The sequence below is a fragment of the Lathyrus oleraceus genome, chromosome 6 (assembly GCF_024323335.1).
Source record: "Lathyrus oleraceus cultivar Zhongwan6 chromosome 6, CAAS_Psat_ZW6_1.0, whole genome shotgun sequence".
Taxonomy (NCBI): Eukaryota; Viridiplantae; Streptophyta; class Magnoliopsida; order Fabales; family Fabaceae; genus Lathyrus; species Lathyrus oleraceus.
In genome coordinates this window covers 27,357,973-27,382,365 of record NC_066584.1, presented here as the reverse complement: position 1 = coordinate 27,382,365, position 24,393 = coordinate 27,357,973, and the positions used below count along the sequence as shown (strand labels likewise).

Here is a 24,393-nt window from a genome sequence, read left to right as displayed (position 1 = left end):
TTATGATAACAAGCATGAAAGAGATACATATTGATAATTGTTGAAATCCAACAGGCAATAACAAGCCCAAAACATAACCCTAAACAAATCCACACATTAAAACATAACCCTAAATTCCACACATTACCACCAGGATTCTCACACCTTTTTATGTGCCTTCAGCTCTGAAGTTCTAAAGGTTGTGGTAGCAAGCATGCAAGACATACATATTTATAATTTTTAAAACCCAAAGGATCCATAACAGACCCAAAATGTAACTCATAAAGAAATCCACAAGTTAAAACAACGAAGCCTAATACACGTAAACCAAGAAAACCTGACCCGAGCTCCGGCGAACTGAACCGCCCTTCGAACCCGAACACACTATCGCGTTGCCACCGCGACTTTGCCTCCAAGCTGAGTTTTGGTTTATGTGATCTCAAAACATGTTTCATTTCTCTACATATCTTAAGATTTTAAGACATATTTCAACAATCCATTAGGTCTACCTCGTATGGATCGTGGGTAGTTCGTCCGCATAACTAAAAATCCTAAAAATTATGCTAAATTTTTTGTTGTTTTACTCAAAAACAACATATTGAGTTGCCTAATCTCATATATTGTATTCGATATTTCTATATTATTGTTAAATTATTCCATAGTTTACTTCACAACTTTATCATATTTTATTAGTTTGTGTTACATTGAATATTTATGTATTATTTTTGAAAAAATAAGAAAGATTTAAAATATAGTAAGTGTAAGAGATACTTCAATATTTATTCGCTAAAAAAGAGAAGTTGTGTTTTAATAAGAGTTGTTTCATCTGGATTGGGTTAGTGTTAAGTGTACCTATGCTTTTTTCGATCCAGAAATCGTGTCGGGCTCTATCGATTAAGTAGTCTAAGTAGTCCATCCATCCTGAATGTTATATAGAATTAGGGCTACTTTCCCATCCCAAGAGAGATGGTGAAGTGGGATTATTTCATGGTCGAATCATAGAAGAAAATGGCTATCTTCTACTCAGTTTCTTCTCTAGTGGTTGAATGCTTCTCCCTTTCATTGGCTTCCACTGGCCTAGCCTGAACTGTCCTAGTCTGAACTCTTTCACCTCGTCAACTCGGACTCGGGCAAACGGGTTCACTCGTATCCTCTTTTCCTTTGGGGTTGGTTACTGCCCCATCCTTGATGAATTTCTGTGGTACCGACCTTCAAAGAAAGTTCTAAACATATTACATGTTGACTTGTTGAAGTGGTTCAACACATTGTTGTACGGTGAATAGATTGCGGTACCATCCGTGGGATTTCTGTAAACATCCAAAATGGAATGATGCCAAAAATAATTTTGATACAAACATTAATTGGTCGTGTAGTAGTCGAGAATATATATAGGTTCACGGTGCATTGCCGTTAGAAATCCAGATATTGGAATTGGACTTATCAATCGATTCATAACTTTTCAAACACAACCAATATTTATTAGAACTCCCTTTACTTGTAGGAATACGTCTTGGGTCTGCCGATTGTGTTATGGGATAAGTCCTATTCATGGGGACCCTGTAGAATTGGGAGAAGCTGTAGGGATTATTACTGGTCAATCTATTGGAGAATCGAGAACTCAACTAACATTAAGAACTTTTCATACTGGTGGAGTATTCACAGGGGGTATTGCTGAATATGTCCGAGCCCCCTCGAATGGAAAGATAAAACAACGCACAAGATGAGACCTTACCACCATGGAGTGGCTTTTTGCAAAAAGATGAGGGAGAAACTCAGTAAGAGGTGTCAGAGAAGCGAAATATACGAGATCACAAATGCTACAAGTCCTACGACACAAGAGCGGTATTCTCTAAAAAGCCAAGGCTGCGGGTGGACAAGAGGGCCCACTTGGAGACTTGTGATCTCAACAGGAAATGTGAAGGTTGCTTAAAGGCGACTGATAGGAGAAAGAGAATTAACTAGTTTAGTTCTGATCTGAGTAGGCATATAAATAATAGGGAATACTCAAACCTTGGGAATCGGGGCCTGGCTAAAGTCCAGGGTGGCTCAAAGTTCGATGAAGGAGATCCATGTCTTGTGCTCTATTCACTAAGATCTTCAAATTATCCCTTACCGAAAAGCACGACTTACCTCACTATAGGAATTCCAATTCAGGTATTATATCTATTCACCCTCAGATCACCGAAACTCGCTTTCAAGCTTGATTGAGAGATTCATAACATGCTTCCATAAATTTGATTGTGGCTTACAATTATAACTTTCATACCTCTTTTTGGGGTGGGGGGATTATCTCATGGATAAAGAAAAAGAAAGAACAAGAGTAAAACAAAATGAAATGATGGAAATTAAGATTTATCTAGTTTCCCTATATCAAATTCAAATAACAACAAAAAAAAGTCGAATCGAAAAGGAACAAACCTATTTCTATCAGACTCGATTTCAAACTTGTATTGTATTTAAAAACATGTTATAATATATTTTTAAATAATATAATAGTTAAAAATGTATTATATTTACAATAATAAATTTTATGTATTATATTTATAACAAATGAATGACACATTTAAGGTCTGGTAACATGGTAGCATGTAATCCATTTATGGTTGGGATTGTATAATATAAATTATGTCCAAATTATAACATAACTTTTTTAGCTGACTTAGTAAAGTTTGAGGCGTCAGGGATGACTGTTTAGATTTGGATAACTTGTTTTTGATAGTTCTAGCAAGTTGTCTAGTTGAGTTTGGAAAAAAATTCCTTACTTTTATTTAAAACCATAACCTATTTTTCAATTTTTCTTTATATTTATTCTATAGGAAAGAAATTGTTTGATTAAATCATTATAATATCGTGAATTTATCTTATGTTTTTAAAAATTTAATGATAGAATCATGAATATTTGAATTTTTTTTAAAGTAAAAATATTAAATATTCTCAATAAAAAAAGGTTTTATGCAACCTGACAAGTTTAGGACCGCCAACATGTATAAGGTTCTTAAAGGGGAAAGAGAGAAAGTCCTCTGAAAAATAATTCTCTTTGCTAATTATGATAGGTCTCGAGCTATTTTCATTATGTGGTTGACTTTCTTGGGCATGCTCCAAACAAAAGATAAATTACTTAAATTTGGGGTGTTGACTGATGGAAAATGTAGCTTCTATCAGAATCAGAAAACTATGGAACATATATTTTTTGATTGAAGGGCTACAAACAGGGTGTGGATGGACATTATGTGTTGGATTGGATATGCAAGGAATGCAACAGTCTGGAATGGAGAAACACTTTGGGTAGTATAAGAAACTGCTAAAAACGGTTGGATAAGGAAGTTGCTAAAGATGGTAGATGCAAAAACTATATACCATATGTGGAAAGCTAAACATGATTACTCAACAGCATATGGATCCGGATATCACAATTTACATCAAGACTAGCTTGGCTATGAGATGCAGTCTCCATAGAAAAATGAAAATGCATGTTAATCTAGAAACATTATGTATATAATAGTTTGGTAGTGTTTTGGTGTTTGTTTTAAGCTTGGTTTGACTCTTCCTGGATCCAAGGGATCAGATGGTTGTATTTTTTTGGGGAATACAATTTTTTTCTCTCAAAAAAAAGGTTTTGATATTACAAAATAAAACTTAATAAAAATGATAACAAAAATTTAAAAAAAAAAATCACGTGGTCTTAACCCCTAAAATAATAAATGATTAAACCACAAATTATTCAAAGCATATATAATGTTTCCCATATTAACTTTCTACCATCAACAAGTAAGAATTCTAACTTTATCAAACAAAAAATCAACCGTTATCTGTTAGATTTTTTCATAACTTTATGATTATTATCAATATAAAAATCAAGAACATAATTATAAAATTAATCCCTGAGCCGATAACCCATCAACTTGTATCATTTAAACTCATATCAGAATTCAAACAGAGAATAAAAGTGGAAGCGTATTTGAGTTTGCCATTGAAAATCACTGAAGGTTTACGGGCATTTGATCTTTCAATTGGTAAAGTTTATCTATGACTCCTTGATTCTTCTCTGATGGGGATGAAGATATTATTTATGATAAACTATTTTACGTTGTCTAGAAATGGGGACCATAACCCCTATAAATAACCTTAGGGTTATTTCTTAATTTTTAATATTCAAACTTGGCCCCTCATCAAGTTAGATATTGAGTTATGATATCTACACATTAATCTTACCTTTCATGATATTTATGTTTTTAGCCACAAACTTATTATTAATTAGACCACTATAACTTTAGTTATTTACATAATTACCCTAACACGTGTAATATTACAATTGTGACCCAAAAATTCTAACAATCTCTCACTGGTCACATATGTAATCATACACATGTGCTAGACTGTATGAGCTCAAAGTTCACCATTATATTCCTTAAGCATATCCAAATTATCTCGTTCATTAGTCATGCCAAAATACATAATCAAGGTGTTTTTCGTTATATCAATCATAACTAAACTCATCAATGATCACCAATAGTGACACAACTAAATGACATAGAACCATCATGAAATGTGCAACATGAAAATCACATGAAATTGGTATGTATATGTCGATTTTCAACTGCTCCTACTTTACTTTAGTGAGATCATTCAATAACTTTATTGTAAAAACTATAAACTACTGAATATCAAACTTTATTAGTTGGAAAATATACAAAATTATAGTATGCATACATAATACCAAACACATAACATAAAATTCATAACCAATTAACTCCCACTAAACCAAAGACTCCTCTAACGGTAAAACACCCATGTGAGCAGTGTGCTCATGAAAGACTTTGGATGGAAGACCTTTTGTAAGAGGATCTATTATCATGGAGTTTATCCCCAAGTGTTCTATGGAAATTTGTCCACTTTGTACCTTTCCTTAACAACAAGGAACTTCATGTCAATTAGGGATGGCAATGGGCAAGGTACTAAAGTACACATCCCCAAATCCGCGGTTAAAAAAAATCCTCATACATGAGCCCATACCCGCGTAGGCATCAATGTTTGTACCCGTACATGTATCCTATGGGTGCGTAAGTACTCATACCCATACCCATTTACCCGAATTTCTAATAAAAAATTATCGATCGATTATAATTTATCATGTCAATTTTATTTTTTAACAACATTTAAAATAATTTGAGGATGTCATTGTTGAGATAAGAAATAAACAAATATTTATATTAAAATACGTTGAAATTTAATAGTGATGTATTTAATAAAAAAATTAGATTAACATGTGTGTGTATATATATATATATATATATCAATCGTCTTGTATTCCAACAATAATAGGAGCTCAACCAAGTCGAAACATATTGACATTAGGGATGGAAATTGTACCCATCCCCAGTGGGTACCCGTAAAAATTACCCACAATAGGTACGGTAAAAACCCGCAAAATGGGTACGGACATGGGAAATCACTCATTAAAATAAGCGAGTATGAGTGCGGGTACATGTACCTTAGTACCCAACACGTCCCATACTCGCACTATATATATATATATATATATATATATATATATATATATATATATATATATATATATATATATATATATATATATATATATATATATTGCGAGTATGGGACGTGTTGGGTACTAAGGTACATGTACCCGCACTCATACTCGCTTATTTTAATGAGTGATTTCCCATGTCCGTACCCATTTTGCGGGTTTTTACCGTACCTGTTGTGGATAATTTTTGCGGGTACCCACTGTGGATGGGTACAATTTCCATCCCTAATGTCAATATGTTTCGACTTGGTTGAGCTCCTATTATTGTTGGAATACAGGACGATTGATTTATTGTCACAGTATAACTTAATTGGTCTTTCAATTCCTTCCACAATTCGCAACCCATTGACATGATTCCTCGACCAAATTCCATGGTTGGATGCCTCATAACATGCTATAAACTTTGCTGCCATGATGGATGAAGCCGTAAGAGATTGCTTAGCATTGCGCCAAGAAACCACACCATCATCCAACATGTGGATATAGCCTGGAGTGGATCTTTTACTATCTTGGCATCCAGCAAAATCTGGGTCAGAGTATCCAGTGATCTCTAACTGGTCTGACCTCCTATATGTGAGCATATAGTCTTTTGTTCTCTTTAAATACCTCACAACCTTTTTGGCTGTTTTCCAATGATCCATTCCTGGATTGCTCAAATATCTTCCTAACATCCTAACTACGAACGCAATATCCGGACGCATACACACTTGGGCAAACATCAGACTCCCTACAGCTGACGCGTAAGAAATCTTTTGCATTTGAATTTCTAAGTTTCCTTTTGGGCACTGACTGAGACTGAATTTCTCTCCCTTAGCAATTGAAGTATCTCCTGATTTACATTCTTGCATGCAAAACCTTGTAAGTACATTTTCGATATAACTCATTTGTGATAATTCTAGAATACCTCGATATCAGTCTCGATGTATTTGAATTCCTAATACAAAGGAGGCGTCACTGAGATATTTCATCTCGAATGTTCTTGATATAAATTTCTTGGTTTCGTGCATCATGCCTATATCATTGGCGGCAAGTAATATGTCATCAACATATAGGACCAGGAAAATGTATTTGCTCATACTAAATTTGTGATACACACAATCTTCATGAACATCCCCACACATGAAAATGTTTCAGACTAGGCTTTTGCCCAGTAAAAAGTTCATAAGGTGTTTTGGCAGCTACTTTTGTTGGTACTCTGTTTAGAATATAAGGTGTAGTCTTTAGTGTCTCTCCCCATAGGTAGAATGACAAATCATACTCCTTATCATATCCTTAAGAGTCTGATTTCGTCTTTCAACAACATTGTTCATACTAGGCGATCCTAGCATGGTGTATTGTGGGACGATTCCATATTTCTCCAGGTATTTGGCAAAAGGCCATGGACGTTGTTTACCTGAACCGTCATATTTGTCGTAATATTCACCACCACGGTCAGACTCGACTTTCTTAATTCTTTTGTTGAGTTGATTATCAACTTCAGCCTTAAATGATTTAAACACATCCAATGATTGAGACTTTTCATGTATAAGAAATATGTACGCATATCTAGAGTAATCGTCTATGAATGATATAAAACATTGTTTACCATTCCAAAAAGGTGTGAGAAATGGTCCATAAATGTTTGTATGTATTAATTCTAAGACATATGTAGCTCTATATGCAACATATTTCTTTGTTTTGGTTTGTTTACCTTTAACGCACTCAACACAAGCATCAAAGTTTGTGAAGTCAATGGAATATAAAATTCCATCAGACACTAGTCACTCAACTCTATTTTTAGAGATGTGACCTAGGCGTTTGTGTCATAGTGCTCCTGAATTGTTATCAACAATTTTACGCTTAGTACCACGTGCTTCCACATTCAAGGATTCACCATATGTAGCTATTGTGTCAAGCAAATATAGATTATCATGACCCATAAGTGAACCAGTTCCAACAATATCTAAATTGAAAGAAAACTTGAACATATTGTTTCGAAATGAACAAAAATAACATGATTTATCCAAATAAGAAACTGAAATTAAATTTCATCTAAATGATGGAACCACAAAAGTGTTTTTCAAATCCAAATAAAATCCGACACACATCAATAATCTAAAATGCCCTATAGCTTCCACCTCTACGACTTGTCATCTCCAACATAGATGTATCTTTCAATATTATTTAACTTTCGGTAGTTCAGGCAACCCTTTCATTGAAATACTGATGTTAGTAGTTGCACCAGAGTCTAATCACTAAGTATTTCCAGACATTAAATCTAAATTGACCTCAGAACAGATCAAACCATGACTCATGCGATTGGAGCGATCCCATTTCTCATAATTTTCCCTTTGTTTAGAGGTACTAGATTTCGTAGGATAAGGTGGTTGCTCCATCCGTAATCCAAGGTCAAGATCCATGCAGGCAAAAATAATTTATATGTTATCTTTCCGGTCCTTGAAAATTTTCCCCATTAAGGACCGAAATTGAATTCAGATTAGCAGATATTGAAGCAATTGTAGCTGAAAAAGAACAACAAAATTAAGCATTTAAATATACTCACATAAAATAAAACTGAATTATCAATTTGTTCAAATAAAGACATAATCCGTCTCAAGATACCTAGTGCACCATCAATATTGAGTATTTGGACATTAATATTAACTGCTAGTGGTACTCTTGTTGTAATAATCAAACATTGATAGTAAAAAATATGTTGAATAATAAACCCCTCTTTGGATTGATTTATTATTCACATATAAGATCTTATAATTATCACATGTTTACCATCACAGGCACGTATGAAAACCGACCAACCACCAACTTTCCTTTGAGTCAATTGATACTCGCATGAACAAATATACACACAAACCAGATATTTTTTAAAACATTTTTCATAAGCAATTTCAATAAAAGAGGTCACTTTTGCGACTTTTTATTTTAATTGACTCACTCAAAATGTTAAACTTTGTATAAATTTATAAACCGTAACCAAAATTTGAAAAAAACAAACTAAAATTAACGAATAAAATGTCTCAGGGACACGACCATGCAAACCAAAACGACCTGGCCGTGTTCCAATCCACGTCTGTTTTATTGTGTGAAGCACAACAAAACATCACAATTCTGAATTTTACAAAAGTCCAAACAACCAAAACAAAAATAAATATAAAAAAAATATTGAATTCGAATCAAAAGAAAAAGAACGGTTAAACTAAGGATAATATTAGTCATCATTCCTTATTACAAAATCTTACTTAATGAATTTTTACATAATCTTGCTTTCTAAAAAAAATCTTTCGATATGATATATAAAAAGCATATACATTTAAGATACTGCATACTTTACCGTACATGCCATGGATAAAAATAACACAAACATAAACCAAACAAACTCCATATATGAAAATCATGATTACGGTAATACAAAACCAAAAAAATAATTCTAATTAGGACAATTTAAAAATAGGAATTAGACCATGCTACGAACGGCAACCGGAATTCAAAATTACATTGTTGAACACACAACTCTTTTATAAATTCAATAGCATAGATTATGCGATGCATAGAAAGTTAATTCACATGCCACTACTCGGAGTCTCCTATTCCTATTCAACCAGCGTAAGTACAACAATTGCCCTAGGTCTAACACATAGACTAATGGTCAGTATTCCATATGTGCCCAAAATCAATTTAAAAGAGTATGTCACATAAAAAGCATTAAGAAAAATAAGCATTGAATATAATTATAGATCAAAAGGTTCATACAAAGTCAAATCAACATATTAACCAACAATGTTGAAAAAAGATTCATCACACACAACCTAACTTAGAGGAGTTTAGCTACTCATAATTCAGATTACAATACCAAAAACAGTAGATGAGAATAACATGTGAATTCCCTTGAAGTAATGGTCTCCAATGGCTTCCAATGCCCTCAAAATCACTCTTGATGCTGTAAAAATCACACTTTACTCTCCAAAAATTATAACCCTAGCCAAAGTGCATAATTTCCCCTTAAAAAGAGCTCAAAATGGATCAGACGCATCAGAAAAAGCTCAGAAAAAGAAGACATCACGCGCGTGATGACTTACATCGCACGCGATGCAACCTTTATGTCACTATCGTGTGCACGATGCTGCATGCGATTATTCCAGTTGTTGCATGATTTTGCTCCCTTTTTTGCCTGAATTTTCACTAAGTCCAATTTCTTCACATTTAGCTATTTTTTCCTCATTCGTTGTTCTTTCTTCATCATTTTAGCTCACATTTCACTTGTTTTTTATCTGATTCTTCGACTAAATTCATGCAATGACGGACTGTCATCACCTTACTTGTTTGGATTGTCAACATTTCAAATACGAAACTAAGAAAACAACAGATTTGTTATTCCTTTTACCTCTCCTTCATGCTTTGTAGGAGGATTTGTCCTTAGATTTCATTATCAGACTACTTTTGTATCAGGATCACACTACAATCCCGGTGGTAGTAGATCATTTTTCCAAGGGTGCTCATTTGGGAATGTTGCAATCCCATTACTCTACTTACAAGGTAGCAATGTTTTTCCTTGGAATTGTGGGGGAAATTCATGATTTGCCGCGAAGTTTGGTTTTTTATCGTGACCCTCTTTTCGTGAGCCGCTTATGGAAAAAGTTATTAAGCTAAGTGGTACCAAGCCACAGATGAGCTCATCCTATCATCCACAAACGGATGGATAAATTCAGGTTTTGAACAAAGTCATTGAGCAGTATTTGCGAGCTTTTGTTCACAATAAACCGACAACTTGGGGAAAATATTTGATGTGGGTAGAATGGTCTTACAACACCTCTCAACGTTTTGACACGGGTAAGACTCCATTTGAGGTCACATTTTGGGAAACCTCCTCCTACTATTGCACAATACTTAGCAGGAACTTCGACTATTGAGGTTGTGGACGAATTGTTAACCTCTCGTGAATTTATGATAACTAATTTGCGCAACAAGTTGGCCAAGACGCAAGTAGTTATGAAACAATTTGCTGATGCGCATAGGCGCAATGTGTAGTATAACATTGGGGATTGGGTGTTGGTTAAACTTCGACCACATCGACAAACTTCGATAACTAAATCAACCTATTCCAAGTTAAACACGTTTTTACGGGCCATTTCAAATTCTAGAGAAAGTAGGTGATGTTGCTTACAAACCACAACTACCTTCTGAGTTCAAAATCCATCCACCTATCCATTGTTCCATGCTCAAACCATTTCACCAAGTTGCTTCGTGAGTGTTTGAGATGCGTACCATCGAACGGTGAGGAGGTTGTTGATAGTGAAGGTGGTTCCGTTGGTGGCGTTGGAGATCATATTCTCTTCAGACAACATGTTTCAACTTTGAACCAAATTTTGACAAACATGTTTCAACAATGACCAATTAATAATAAATTTCAAATAATCAAAAAAATCATGTTAAATAAATACATCCAAACTAAATAGTCACGTATACAGTAGTTAATGTTTTTTTACAAAAAATTTAATGAAAAAAAGTAATTAGAATAACGAAAGTGTTTTTAAGCGACTAACTAGTTAAAAGACTTAAGTGAAACATTAAATTAAATTAAAAAGATAAAATGTGTATTAAGTCATATACGAGAGATCATGATAATAAAAGTGATTCCTGATTTTAATATTTAGACATATTTATTATTTGTATTTAGTGTGGTTAAAATAAGTCCAAATTATAATTTTCAAATTTTAAAGGTATTTTAAAATTTTCGCTAGAGTGTGAAAGTAATGCATTAGGTGCAATAAAAAATGCTATTGTAATAAATTAATAATGGCTCTAAACGAGCACCAAAGTCATTGTGTGACAAAATTGTTTTTGAAAAAAAAACACTAAAATATTTAAGTTGAAAAATTATACTTCTAAATGATTTTAAAATATGTTTTTTTCAATCTAATTAAAAACATATAGATATTATAAATTATATTTTACATTTTTGTTAAAAAGATTTTTCAAATTTTCCATTTTACTATAAAATTATTTTTTAACAATTTAAAAAAAGAAATAAACTTATACAAATAGAACATCAAAAATATTTTTTTTTCAGAATCTTAAATAAACTGACATAAAATTTATTTTTATATTTTCAAATAATTTAGTAGTTGAAATTTATCATTTTAAAATGATAAATTCTTAGATACCATAAGTTGAATAAATTAGTTTAATTTTTTTTTTAAAATAAAAGAAAAATGTAATGCAGCATTGGATACTATTATTTAATTAGATAAGGATATTGGAATCCAACTAAATTTAAAGATATCGCAGAGCTTATCCTAAAAAAATATTTTATTACATCATTTCAATGAACACATCTTTTCGTCCCAGACAAAAAATAACCCGATGCTGGTGACAGTATAAAAAAGTTTTACAATATCATCTTAAAATAGTTTGAGAAAACATTCAAAAAATACAATAGTTCGAGAAAACATTCAAAAAATACAATTATTGTGCTTATAGTGGTTGTGATTTTGAGCATACATATAGAGTATATATAATACTATATTATAGTATTCTTTAACTAAACTCCTCAAATTTCTATATCAGACAAAGATCACAAAAAACAGATATTACTCATTTGGCACAACAGAACAGAATATAGACAAAAATTACTTGTGTTCTTATTCAGGTTTAGTCATTTTTTTCAAGTATTTTGAGTTACTGAAACACCATGACAACAAAATTAAAATAGTAAGAAGCAAAAGCATATACCATTTCTACACCACCCCCTCAATATTATACATACATAAAATTTTCACAGACATTAAAAGTCTACAAAATTCATAATCCTATAGATTTGTTTTTTCGGTATACATAATTCCTAATGAAAATTCCTAATTAAGTAACATTATCATACACATTAAATCCATCAGCAGGCCTTCAAAAATCAATCACATTCAAGGATTAGATTATGAAACCTGCTTCATTTACATTTAACAATCAACTTTTTAGTGCAATTATCATCCCTAATTAAGAAAAAAAACTAGTTTTGAGACCTTTTGCGCTTGCTCTTCAATACAGTCGAAGTCGAAGGATTGCTGTGCCAATTTCGCTTCCTTTGATTGATAAACCAGTTATTAATCTGCTTTAGTTGTAATCCAGTTTCTTGAACCAACCTTGCCTTATCTTCCTCCTGAAAAACACACAAGTCATTACGTTAATTACGCGTTTATTCAATAAAATGGTTAGGTATAAGCTATTTCTACGATCGAGTATGAAATAAAGTTGAACTTACAGTAGGATAAGGCCATTTAGAATGTGATTGCCACCAAGCCTTAAGGACAGAGGTTGTGTCACCGGGAAGTTTCCCGGCTCGTCTCTTGCGTAGAATTTCCTCTCTTATGTCTACAATTTTCTCCTTGTAACCCTGTAATGTATGATAAAAATAAACAAAGATCAAACATAGGAATGAAGAGTTATGAAAAGAAGGGTGTATGTGAAAATTCGCTACAACCCTTACATGTTTCAATTCATGCTTTAGCTCTTGCCTTACGCGCTCCATTAAAGACCTTTCATTCTCTGTAGGTATAAGAGGGCCAAATCCCATGTTATCTCCACCGCCATCAAAACTACCATCAAACATATTTGCATCGCTATCTACTTGTTCATCTTCGTCGTCAGACATTGTCGCCCCCGTACCTTCTCCAGGTGAAACTCCTGTTCATTATGCAACATGTGAGAAATAATATCGATTCATACTTGTTAAGTAGGTTTTTAGACTTCATCGGACCTTAAAAATTAGTCGGTCAATGATAAATAATAGGTTGAGAGGCCTAAAATTTCAAAGTAGGCCACGGTAAGGGGGCTTTGATATGCGCACACGATGATGAAAGGTTTTGAATCATGGCACTAAACGCGGCGACATGATTAAGGTAACAAACAAAGGAAAAAGAGTGATTAAGAAACAGCAACAGTTACTAAGAGAAGACAATTGTTTTGTACCTGTTAGACTTTGTAAGGATTGTTCTATCTCCCAACAAGCCATTACTGCTTCCATGGCATGGACACGGACATGTTGTTGCAATTGTTCTTTGAAGGAACACAGCAATAAAACATAGTGTGACTGCAACAACAAGAACGAAATATCAAGATTGCAATTCCCAACTGAATCATATCATTGATCATTTATATGTATTAAACTTCTATAGTGCAACCAGTTTTGTCCACAACCACAAAATATAGAGAACTTTATATCACAATCAGTACCCAAAAAATTGGAGTCTATGCAGTCAATTCACAAAATTACGCATAGAGCTATGAAGCATAGACTCCGACGTGTGAAACACGACCCAAATAAAGACACTCTGACACCTATAATATAAAAAATATAAGACCGACACCGTATATATCCATCCTTCTATTATTATTTAAAGAGTCTAATCAAAATTAATTTCTTGATTTTTCACTATAACATTATTTCAATAATATCTTTGACCATTTTAGATATGTGAGATTCTTTGAAGAAATATATAAGATGCATGATGCATCGAAGCAAAGATAAAAACAATTTTTATGTAATGGTTCGTCTGAATTGTCCAATAAAAAAATTGGGAACATTAGTCTAACTTTTCTTATATTTATAGAAGATATAATCTGACACGTGTCGTACGGGTGTCATTCAAGTGTCTTACACGGAGACACAATTACTCCTAGAAATGTTTGTGCTTCATGGTTTAATAGTGATTGTTCAAAGATCTGAAGGTTCAGAAAAATTCAGATTTTAATTTTTGGATTAAAGTTTATAATTTCTATTATTTTATTTACTATATATTTTTGTTATTAAGACACGGAAAAATCAACAAAATATACCAAAAATGAGTGTGAAAGTCTGACTAACAGAATCCAAAGTGTGAGAAAAATTAATATTAAAGTCAGAAAATGCGGTTTTGATGTGAGATTTTGTTTGAAAAAACATTTCTCGAAAGAAATTGAGCGAGGAATTTTAGCAACATTTTTTTTTCTTTTTATTGAAATTTAAGCACTAGTCATAAGAAAGAGTTAAAAAAGAGCACTAGTAAATACTTATAATTAAAATTAATCAAAAACCACACCAAAAGAAACAAATTATCCAATCGAATTTTAATCTAATTATAAGAAGAAAAAAAAGAACGAGATAAATGTCAAAAGAATTTGAGGCTCAAAAACAAAAGAAAAAGAATATACCATGAAGTGGTCGAGTTCTTTGTCGTCTACGCCGACGATGTTCTGGCCGAACGCGGAGTATTTCTCGACCACATTCTGAGATTGGGCCAACTGAGCATCAATCCTCGGCAACTGGTCCACCGGCGTCGCAATCCTCAAACACGCCACATGTGCCGACAACAACTGTTCATACAACGGATGCGACATAATCTCCGCCTTCCATCTCCCCGTCTGCCAGTTCACCATCCCGTCTCCGACCACCACCGCGTCCCCTTTACTTACTCCTCCGTCGCCTTTCAAATCATCTAAATCGTGTACATCGGTGACGTCGTCGATGACTTCACCGTGGTGCCGGTGGAGAATCGAGCGTGCGAGCCATTGGCCGGAGTTTGGAACGGAGTCGGAAGCCGTTTGGAGGTTGAGGAAATTAGAAGGTCCGTTACCGTTATCGTTGGTGGTGTTGTCGTTGTTAACGTCGTTATTGTTGTTGTTGTTATTGTTGTCGGTGTAGTGCGTACGAAGGATGGCGTTGTTGAGCCAATTAGGTGTGGTTTGGAGTTGGTTGGGATCGGAATCAGGTTTGGAGTTAGGGTCGGGCGAGTCGGGTAATATGGAACGAAAAGTGTTGTTGTTAGATTGGTCTGTGAAATGGTGGATTGGTATCTCTTGTGAAAGATGCTGGTTGTGATAAGCCATAAAATTACTAATAACTGTTTGTGTTTATGTTTTATGTGTTTGAACAAAGGAGAGAAAGTGTGAGTTTGTAATGTTTGGTTTGGTTTGGTGAAGTAATTTGTGATGTTTTATTGTGGGACTAGGAAATGAAGATAAAATATTGTTGTTGTTGTTTTTGGAGAGAGAGAGAGAGAGAGAAGACAAGACAAGACAATGGAAGATGAAGAAGGGGAGGGTAGAGTGAAGGAAAGGGAGGGAAGAAAGGACGTTGTTGTGATCGGAAAATAAATCCAAATAAAGTATTTGTGATGTGTATAAATAGTGGATATAATAGTAAAGTATATATTATTTTTTGTATTTTATAAAATTATATTATTGTAAATTAAATTCCTTTGATTAATTAATTGAAAAAGGTAGATTGTAGAGAGAATGAGACAGGCTCGTTAGGTGATTTGTCTTTCATGAAGGGTTGGTTTCATTTTATTTTTTAATTACTTTATGTTGTCTCATACTTTTTTATATATATTTTTTTATTTTACATGTATTTTGAAATTACTGGCAAAAATATAAATTGTGATGCATGATGTTGAATTTCACATTATTTATCTTTATCTTTTAATTCAAGACTCTTTGTTTTCTTTTAAAAGGACATGGGTCATTTAAAGTAATGAGCCCTTAACTCTGATATAATTTATTAAGTGGGCTATTTAAGCCATATATCAACTTATACATATTTTAGGGTGAGTACATATATTTCCTCGTCTAAAGTTGAAGTTGTAATCATCCATTGATTACAACGTGTGTTCATTTGTTATAACATTTGTTCTTTGGGCGCATATTTGTCATCGGTTGGATTTGAGTCATATCGCTCATCACTCATTAAGGCAACGTAGGGATTGACGTGTCTTTGGGGCACTAAAAATATATAAGTTCAGTCGAATGGAATAGCCATGTTCCCCATAAAAATAGGGGTAATAACGGTTTTACGATCCTAAGAGAGGGGACAATAACCGTTATTTGGATCCAAGAATCCAAACTTAATATATATCTATAAATACTTCAGCCAAGGAAGTTAAGAGAGACATTTCAATTCACCTAACATTTAGAGATACAAAGTTTCTCACCACCTTGTGTGAGCTTGCTCTAACACTAACAACAATTATAAATTCCTTAGAAAATCTTATATAATTATGGGTTATCTCTCATTGTATTTTTAGCAAATACAATTGGTGTATATCATAGTGCCTGGTAAAACTAACTTGAGTCATACTCATTATCATTCACCGGTCACTTTTGCCACCTTCTCCATAAGGATGACGGACCGAAGCTCGAATATCGATGTCAACACCATTGCATGAGGTTTTGTCAGTGATGGAGAATCCAGTTCTTCCTGCCAAAAGTATGTTAGATAGATTTTGACAACGTGCATTATACATATCAATCCTAAAATAAGCTTGGAGAATGAGCCAAAGTCCAAAATCACCTTCTCTTGGGAAAAAGTCATTAGGATCCTCCCTCATAACAACTACCTCATGATCATCACATTACAATATGATAATTGGGATATAAAGCGGGTGCTAATTGACGATGGAAGTCCAACCGACGTCTTGTTTTAGAGCACCTTTGTGAGGCTCTGACTGGACCTAAATGATATTTGAACATTCTGAGACTCCTTAGTTGGTCTTTCGGGTGACCAGGTGTAGGTGAAAGCCTGCATAACACTTGAGATGACATTCAAGTTAGAGGGAAGTGCAAAGAGAGTTAAGGTGAAATATCTTATAGTAGATGCCTCATCCCCATACTACACAATCTTGGGGAGCCTCGCCCTTAACCATTTGGGGTTTGTTCTAACCACTCCCCATTTGAACATGAACTACCCGCTACTTAGTGGGTGAGTTGGGGTCATTTAAGGGGACCAAGAGATCACCCATGAATGTTATCAAAACAATATGAAAATGATAAGGAAACAAAATGTCACAATCACCTCCCCACAACCAGGCACGTAAGAAATAGATGATATTAGTTGGGATTCTAGATCTGAAGTGGAGAACAAAATGCTCACTCCCACATAGGACCTAAAGGAGGTCCAAATTGGACCCTTAGACTCTTGAGAAGGAATGTATATATATTTGCCTAGGTGCCCTATGACATGTCAGGGATACATACTAGGTGTTGGTGTAAGCCCTAGAGGCCAATACTTTTGGTACTTGTATCGAATTATTTATTAATAATAAAAGGCATTTTCTTTATTATGGTTGATTAATAAAGTCCCTAGAATAGATAGTCTGTTTAATGTATTAAGTGTGACTTAATCATGAGAACACATTAAACATAAGGGCACTATTCTTAAAATATCCGTAGTCGAGCTTTAATGTGAAGTGGGATAACATTAAAGCATTAAGACTATTATGTTTGTAGACTGATGATCACATCTCATGGATCATGGATAAAGAGTTATCAAGTCTTAAACATAGGTATGAATATTAGGAGTAATATTCATACTGGATTGACCCGCTATGAGAATACTATATAGAAAGTTATGCAAAGTGTCATAAGTTATTCTCATGGTGATAATAGTGTATACCCTCTTCGACCTGAAACCACTATGGATCCTAGATGTAGAGTCGAGTGCTTTATTACTGATCCAACGTTATCCGTAACTGGATGACCATAAAGACAGTTGATGAGTACTCCACGAAGCATGCTGAGGGACATGAGTGTCCTAGATGGAATTTGCCAATCCTGCGTAACAGGATAAATGTCTATGGGCCCAATATTGAACTGGACAAGGGTGACACGGTCTATACCTTGTGTTCAATATAGACATAAGGGCAAAGGGGTAATTATACACATAATTATTATCACAGGAGGTTTTGTCAGATCACATGACATTTTCATGACTTGGGTAGCAGTGATGTGTTGCTAGATACCACTCACTGTTTATTATGTTAAATGCGTGATTTAATATAATTGCCAACGTCGCGAAAACCTATAGGGTCACACACAAAGGACGGATTGATGAGAGATAGAATAATTAAGGAACATCGTAAGGTACGGTGTACTTAAGTAGAATACGAAATATGGTAAGGTACCATGTACTTAAGTGATTTTGGCATATTATGAGATATAGGCCAAAATGCACTTAAGTGGGCTTTTTGGCTTGAAGCCCACACAAGTGGTTCTATAAATAGAGCTCTTGTGCAGAAGCTTTGTATGGGAATACAACACAACTGAAGAGTTGGAATTTCGTATCTCTCTTTCTCTCACTCAAAGCCTTCATTCACAAACAGCTAGCACTGCGATTGAAGGAATCCGTTCGTGTGGACTGAGTAGAGACGTTGTCATCGTTCAACGTTCGTGATCGCCCCGTGGATCTGTATCAAAGGTTTTGATCATTATCAGGGATCTGTATCAAAGGTTTTGATCATTATCAGAGATCTGCACCAAAGGTTTGAATCGCCACAAGAGGTAACGATTCTATCACTAATCATGCCCATTCGTAAGGATCACTAAATGGAGAAATTTTAAATTCCGCTGCGCCTTGGATGGCAATTCTCCTTCACTAGGGTGGTCTGTCATCTCCTCATTATCGATTCCATATTAAAGCTAGTATCACAAATAAAGTCGAAGGTGGGAGAGGAGAATAGGGAGGTCATTAACAATAGGTTCAGAAACTGAGAAGCTTTGAATTTCTAACTGAGGTTTAGTAGCCTTCCTGGCTTGCTAATGTGGTTTTAGATTGAAAGTCATCGAAAAAATTACACGTGTGTGTCAACTTCACTAACCTAAACAATGTTAGCCCTAAGGATTTGTATCCATTACCCAATACTGATTGGCTAATTGAGGGTTCCTTAGGCTACAAAGCCATGATTTTTATGGACACATATTTCGACTACAATCAGATTAAGATGGATCATGTGGACGTGCCTAAAACAACGTTTATGTCTAACCATGGCAACTACTACTATAATGCCACGCCTTTTGGATTGAAGAACAAATAAGCCATCTGCCAAAGGTTTATGGATGTCGTATTCTCAAAACAGATAGGGAGGAACCTGAAAGTCTGCTTTTATGATTTGATTGTGAAGACATTAGAAAGGAAAATCCATGTTGCAAACTTGGAAGACATCCTAGAGTCAGTCAGGGGGTATAATACACGTTGAGACCCCGCTAAATGTAACACCCCAAAATTTGATTAATCTATTTAATCAAATTATTCATTTTTTTATTTAATTATTTAGTATGTGATATGCTTTTAATTAAATATATTATGAGTGGTGTACACCCCAGAAATCATCTAACCGACCGAGGTATGAAATCGGAATCAAGGTACGCCGAATAAGGAAAGAACCGAGATAGTTTCAGATATGGATGAGTGATTGGATCAAGACTTTGAACCGAGATTAATGAACCTAAGGCTGGTATACAGTCGAGAAAGAGATTTTTCATACATCCTGGATTTAATTACATAGCCTAGGAAATTTATGAATTCGGGGAGTTATTACGAAGTCGGGTAGTATGTACATCCCAAGATTTTTATGGGGTCGGGTAGCAAGTTCCATGCATATCCCAGACTCAATTTATCGGGCTCTGAAAGGACCAACAAAGTCGGATTCGTTATGGAATTCCAAGGGAAAAGTCCATTACAGACGGTTAATGATGAGTCTGTTACATAATGCTTAATAAGGAGTCGGTTACAAATGGTTAAATAGGCGGTTACGTTTATTATGACCACAAAGCTTATTAAATCATGATTATTCATATCTAGGAAAATGGGAGAGGTAGGTGATATAAAAGAAGGTCTTGAGACCAACAAGAAAATAGGCATATGCACGATGAGTAACATAAAAAAGAGAAAACCTACGAGAAACATGGAACCAACAACAATGGTGGCCATGAACCATATACCAATTATAGACACATCAACCAATCACTTATAACTTTCCCTGTCTAGCATCATGGAGGTTAATCTTTTAATGTTTTTTGCAAGAACAAGTGGTATGTTTATGTGGCAATGGCATATGGTGGGGTGTAGGGAGAGTATTGTTGAGTTTGGAAGAAAAGTGTTGTTATCTAATTAAATAATATTGAAATTAAATAGACAATAGAGGTTTTAGGTGGAAAATAGAAATTATGAATAAATAAGGGAAGTGGTGAGAATTATAAGAGGAGTTGGGTCAAAGAGTAATTAGTAAAAGGTTAAATTAGGTTTTTAGAGATGAAAAGATACTAGGAAACCTAAGAGTAGTTAGTACGTATTAATTTGGGGAATTAGAGAAAACGACAACCTAGGTCTTGAGGAAATGAGAGAGATCACCATTGTTGTAGAGCTTGCTTTGTTGGAAGTCCAAGGTAAGGGGGAGATTACTCTAATATAGGTGTATATTATATGAAAGGTAGATAGGGATCCTCACCCTCCTCTAGGTTTTTCTCTTATTATCACCATTGTTGATGTTTATGTGTTCTTGAGAGAAATCGGTGATAATTTTGTTATATTTGTTGTGGAATATATGAAATTCGTGCATTATTTCTTCATTGATTTTCGTATGCCTCCGTATGTGCTAATTGATTGAGTTGTCATTCATATGTATGTTTTTGGTATTATGAGCATAACATTAAGTTCATGATAAAATGATGAATTAGGTGTTTAATCAGTGAGTATATGTTGTGTTAATCATGGTATGATTTATATATGTTGTCTTATGTTCGAATTCGACGACTGGGATCAAAATCGGAGCTCCAATAAGGCTCAAATGGAGGATGAAGCTTCACTTAGGGAGCCTTCTATTCGCGAGGATGGATTTCTCTTAGCGAGGAAGGTGCCCGCTTTGCGATCTATGACAAAATGTGATATTTTCTAGTTTTTTATTCTCGCTTAGCGAGCGTGATAGCGCATAGTTGCCATTTGTTACTCGAATTATCAGTTTATCTTTGATTCCAGTGCTTGTTGTTTGGTCATGTTTAATGAGATGAATTGATATGATTGAGTGCTATGTGGATGTTTATTCGATGTGTGCATATATGTTGTGAAGTGCAAGTATAATCATGTGAATTATTGTACATACTTGCTAATGATTGTTGACATGCGTAGTTCGGCGTGAGAACTATTTTTGATACATTTAGATGCATGATTATTTATAGTCATATGTGAGGTTGTAGTCACCAGTGTGTTGTTTTTGTTGCATTATTATATGACATACATCATATGTTGTCGTTGTTGTGAAAGAGGCGAGTCACAAGTTCAGATGTTAGGACTTGTGACTTTTCCAGAGCTCAGATGAGAGGGCTCAAGGTTCATATGTTAGGACCTAATTCGTATGAAGAACCATTGTTGAGTTGGTACCACATGCATATAGAGTCAGGGTGTTGTCACATTGCATACAAGTTTGCATTTGTGAATGTATGATTATCGTGTGAATACATTACCTATTGATGATTGTGCTTGTTATTTAGGCTACCCTTCCAGGCCTTTTGCACCGCTAACATATTTGAGTGTATTCCCACCCTTTTTTGTTGTTTAATGTTTTGATATACGATGTTTCCAGATACTCAGAAACATGAGTAATAGTTATTGTAAGTTGGAAGATGGCCTAGGAGCTCATCTTCATTTACTTTATCGTTTATCACTTTTAGTCGATTGAATGCTCTGATATGTGTAGCGGTGTATTCGTCGCTATATGATTTATTGATTAAACCATAAGCAAAGTATACAAAGAATCGAGTCGCCACCGCACTTTTATTTATCCTAAGGACTGGTTAAAAAGCAAACAAAAACCTAAGAAGTTTTACACGTAGAAAACCAATAAAAAGATCAGAGAGTCTGGGTAAGGGGTAAATTACGCAATGGGAAGGTGTTAGGCACCCATCACGTCCTAGGTACTCCTAGGGAGCCCTTTTCACACTTGTTGTATAAAAATGTTTATTTGTTTATGACATATTGTGCAAACATGAATGGGAAGATGAGAAAAGAATATACAATTTTATTATTTTTGTGTTTGAACGGATGAACCCGTTGCCTACGTACCTTCCATCAAAGGTAAGGATCAAAACGCCGTAGTTCGGCTAAAAGATTTCCAAAAATTAGTGAGTTCATTTTAAACACAAGCATTAAGGTTTTTCATTACCAATGGGAGAAAACTCAACCTGAATTCAACAATCCACCATGCGAGGACGGCTTCGACGTACTAGAGGGGTTAACCCTATTTTCAGTACGGAAGTCTTACAATCAACTCACTAAGGACAAGGTAAGATTTACATCAACCACCATGGTAATTAAAACCTATGGCTAATGTATGAAAACATATTAACAATGGGCAAAGCCACAAAACAATTGAATGTGTGAAGTTAACTGATTATGAGTATTCACAAAATATGGTCAAGGTATGATTAAGATTGATTCAAAGAAGTGTTATGAAATGGAGTTGAAAAGTCAAGGACTTAGGGTCCAGGTTTCTAATTTGAAAAGACATGAGGATGTTTGCACAACAAGTCAAAGTTTTAAAAAAGGTCAACAAGTGAAAAGGTTTAGGATAAAGAGGGTATGGATGGTGGAATGTAAAACTTCCTAGAAAGGTTCACCTCTTGAAATCATATAGAAGATGATTCAAGTGTGTCCTTAGGAATAGGCAAATGAGCAATAACAAATAAAAGCAAGGTGATACCGGATGCCATCAATGGACTTATACCAATCTCAGAAACAAAAGCGGATACCGGATACCAATAAATGGATTTACACCAATCTCCTAAAACAAAACAATGATACCGGATGCCATCAATGGACTTATACCAATCTCACAAACAAAAGCGGATATCAGGTGTCAATCTATCTGGGCTTACTCTAATCTCCAACAGATGATCATAGGAATACAAGAGCCAACAACATGGTCTTACACTTGCATCCTCACATACAACAAACAAGCAAAAGCAATGGACATAAGTAGCCAAATGAAATGGTCTTACACTTTATCCCTTCCAAATCATAGGAACAATGGCCAATGAATGGACTTACAGTTGTCCTCAATGGGTAAACCAAAGATGGATCACAAAGATATGAAATGATGATCATGCAATAATGAACAATTAATGATGATAAATGCACAAAAGCATGCAAGCAAACATGTACAAATGCAACAAGCAATCAATCAAACAAAGTCATTTAACACACACTATAACCAAGCAATTAGGCTCAAGCAAGGGTTAGACTTTAAAGTCAACTGGAATGGGGTAAGTGGTGCTCTTAACCTTGACATTGAGAGCCAAGGTGAAGCAGATGAAAGGATATGAGGGGTGTGCCTCATCACTCTTATCCCTGGTCAGGGAGAGCATTGAATATCAGAAGGTGTGGGAGTTCAGAAAGATGGAACTCTCTCCACAAGTTAATGACTCGATAGATCTTGGGCCTTTTACTCACTATGCATCAACACATGTGGTGTGAGCAAGGTGAGTGACACACAGAATAGTAGGAGATAGGCTACATATCTCTTCTATCTACCAATTGCCTCATATGAGGTCTTTTCCTGCTTAGGGACAAAAGTAAACAATCACAAACATTGCCTCTTAAGGAGGACTTCAGACAGGTGCCTGGCTAAGTAACAAGCCAGGTCTTCCAGACTACATGGAGACAAGAGATTCTACCTCAATTCTTAAGCAAAGCAATAGCAAGTTCACAAAGGAACTATGGCAACTAAGGTACCTGAAATCAATCAAATATAATCAGTATACCAATCACAAAGTCAAAACAGACAAGATAAGAGCCAACAGTCAACACAATCAATCACATGTGCAAAGCACAAATTCAAATCAAATGAGCTAGCATCCTACAAAACAAACCAAGTTAGTTCATAACAATCAAATAAACCAAACTCAATCAACTTGAATTAATCTCCTTAAAGCAATTGCTTCTTCAACCTGAAAATCAAACTCAAACATGAGAAGTAAACCCTTAGGCCAAAGCCCAGGGTCAAAGGAGGAGAAATAGACCAAAACAGAACATGAAAGTTGATCAAAATCAAGTTTAATCAAATAAGAACAAAGTC

At 34.7% G+C, this 24,393-nt stretch overlaps 1 protein-coding gene across 1 annotated transcript; it reads right to left on the bottom strand.

Moving 5' to 3' along the window:
• Positions 1 to 12,224: 12,224 nt before the first annotated feature.
• On the bottom strand, positions 12,225 to 15,654 carry LOC127091982 (homeobox protein knotted-1-like 3). Its single transcript, XM_051030740.1, has 5 exons — positions 14,705 to 15,654; positions 13,484 to 13,604; positions 13,002 to 13,198; positions 12,777 to 12,908; positions 12,225 to 12,674 (listed from the first exon to the last, which is right to left on the bottom strand). The coding sequence occupies exons 1-5, from the start codon at positions 15,377 to 15,379 to the stop codon at positions 12,525 to 12,527; spliced, it is 1,275 nt and encodes a 424-aa protein (XP_050886697.1). The 5' UTR covers positions 15,380 to 15,654; the 3' UTR covers positions 12,225 to 12,524.
• Between the last annotated feature and the right edge of the window lie 8,739 nt (positions 15,655 to 24,393).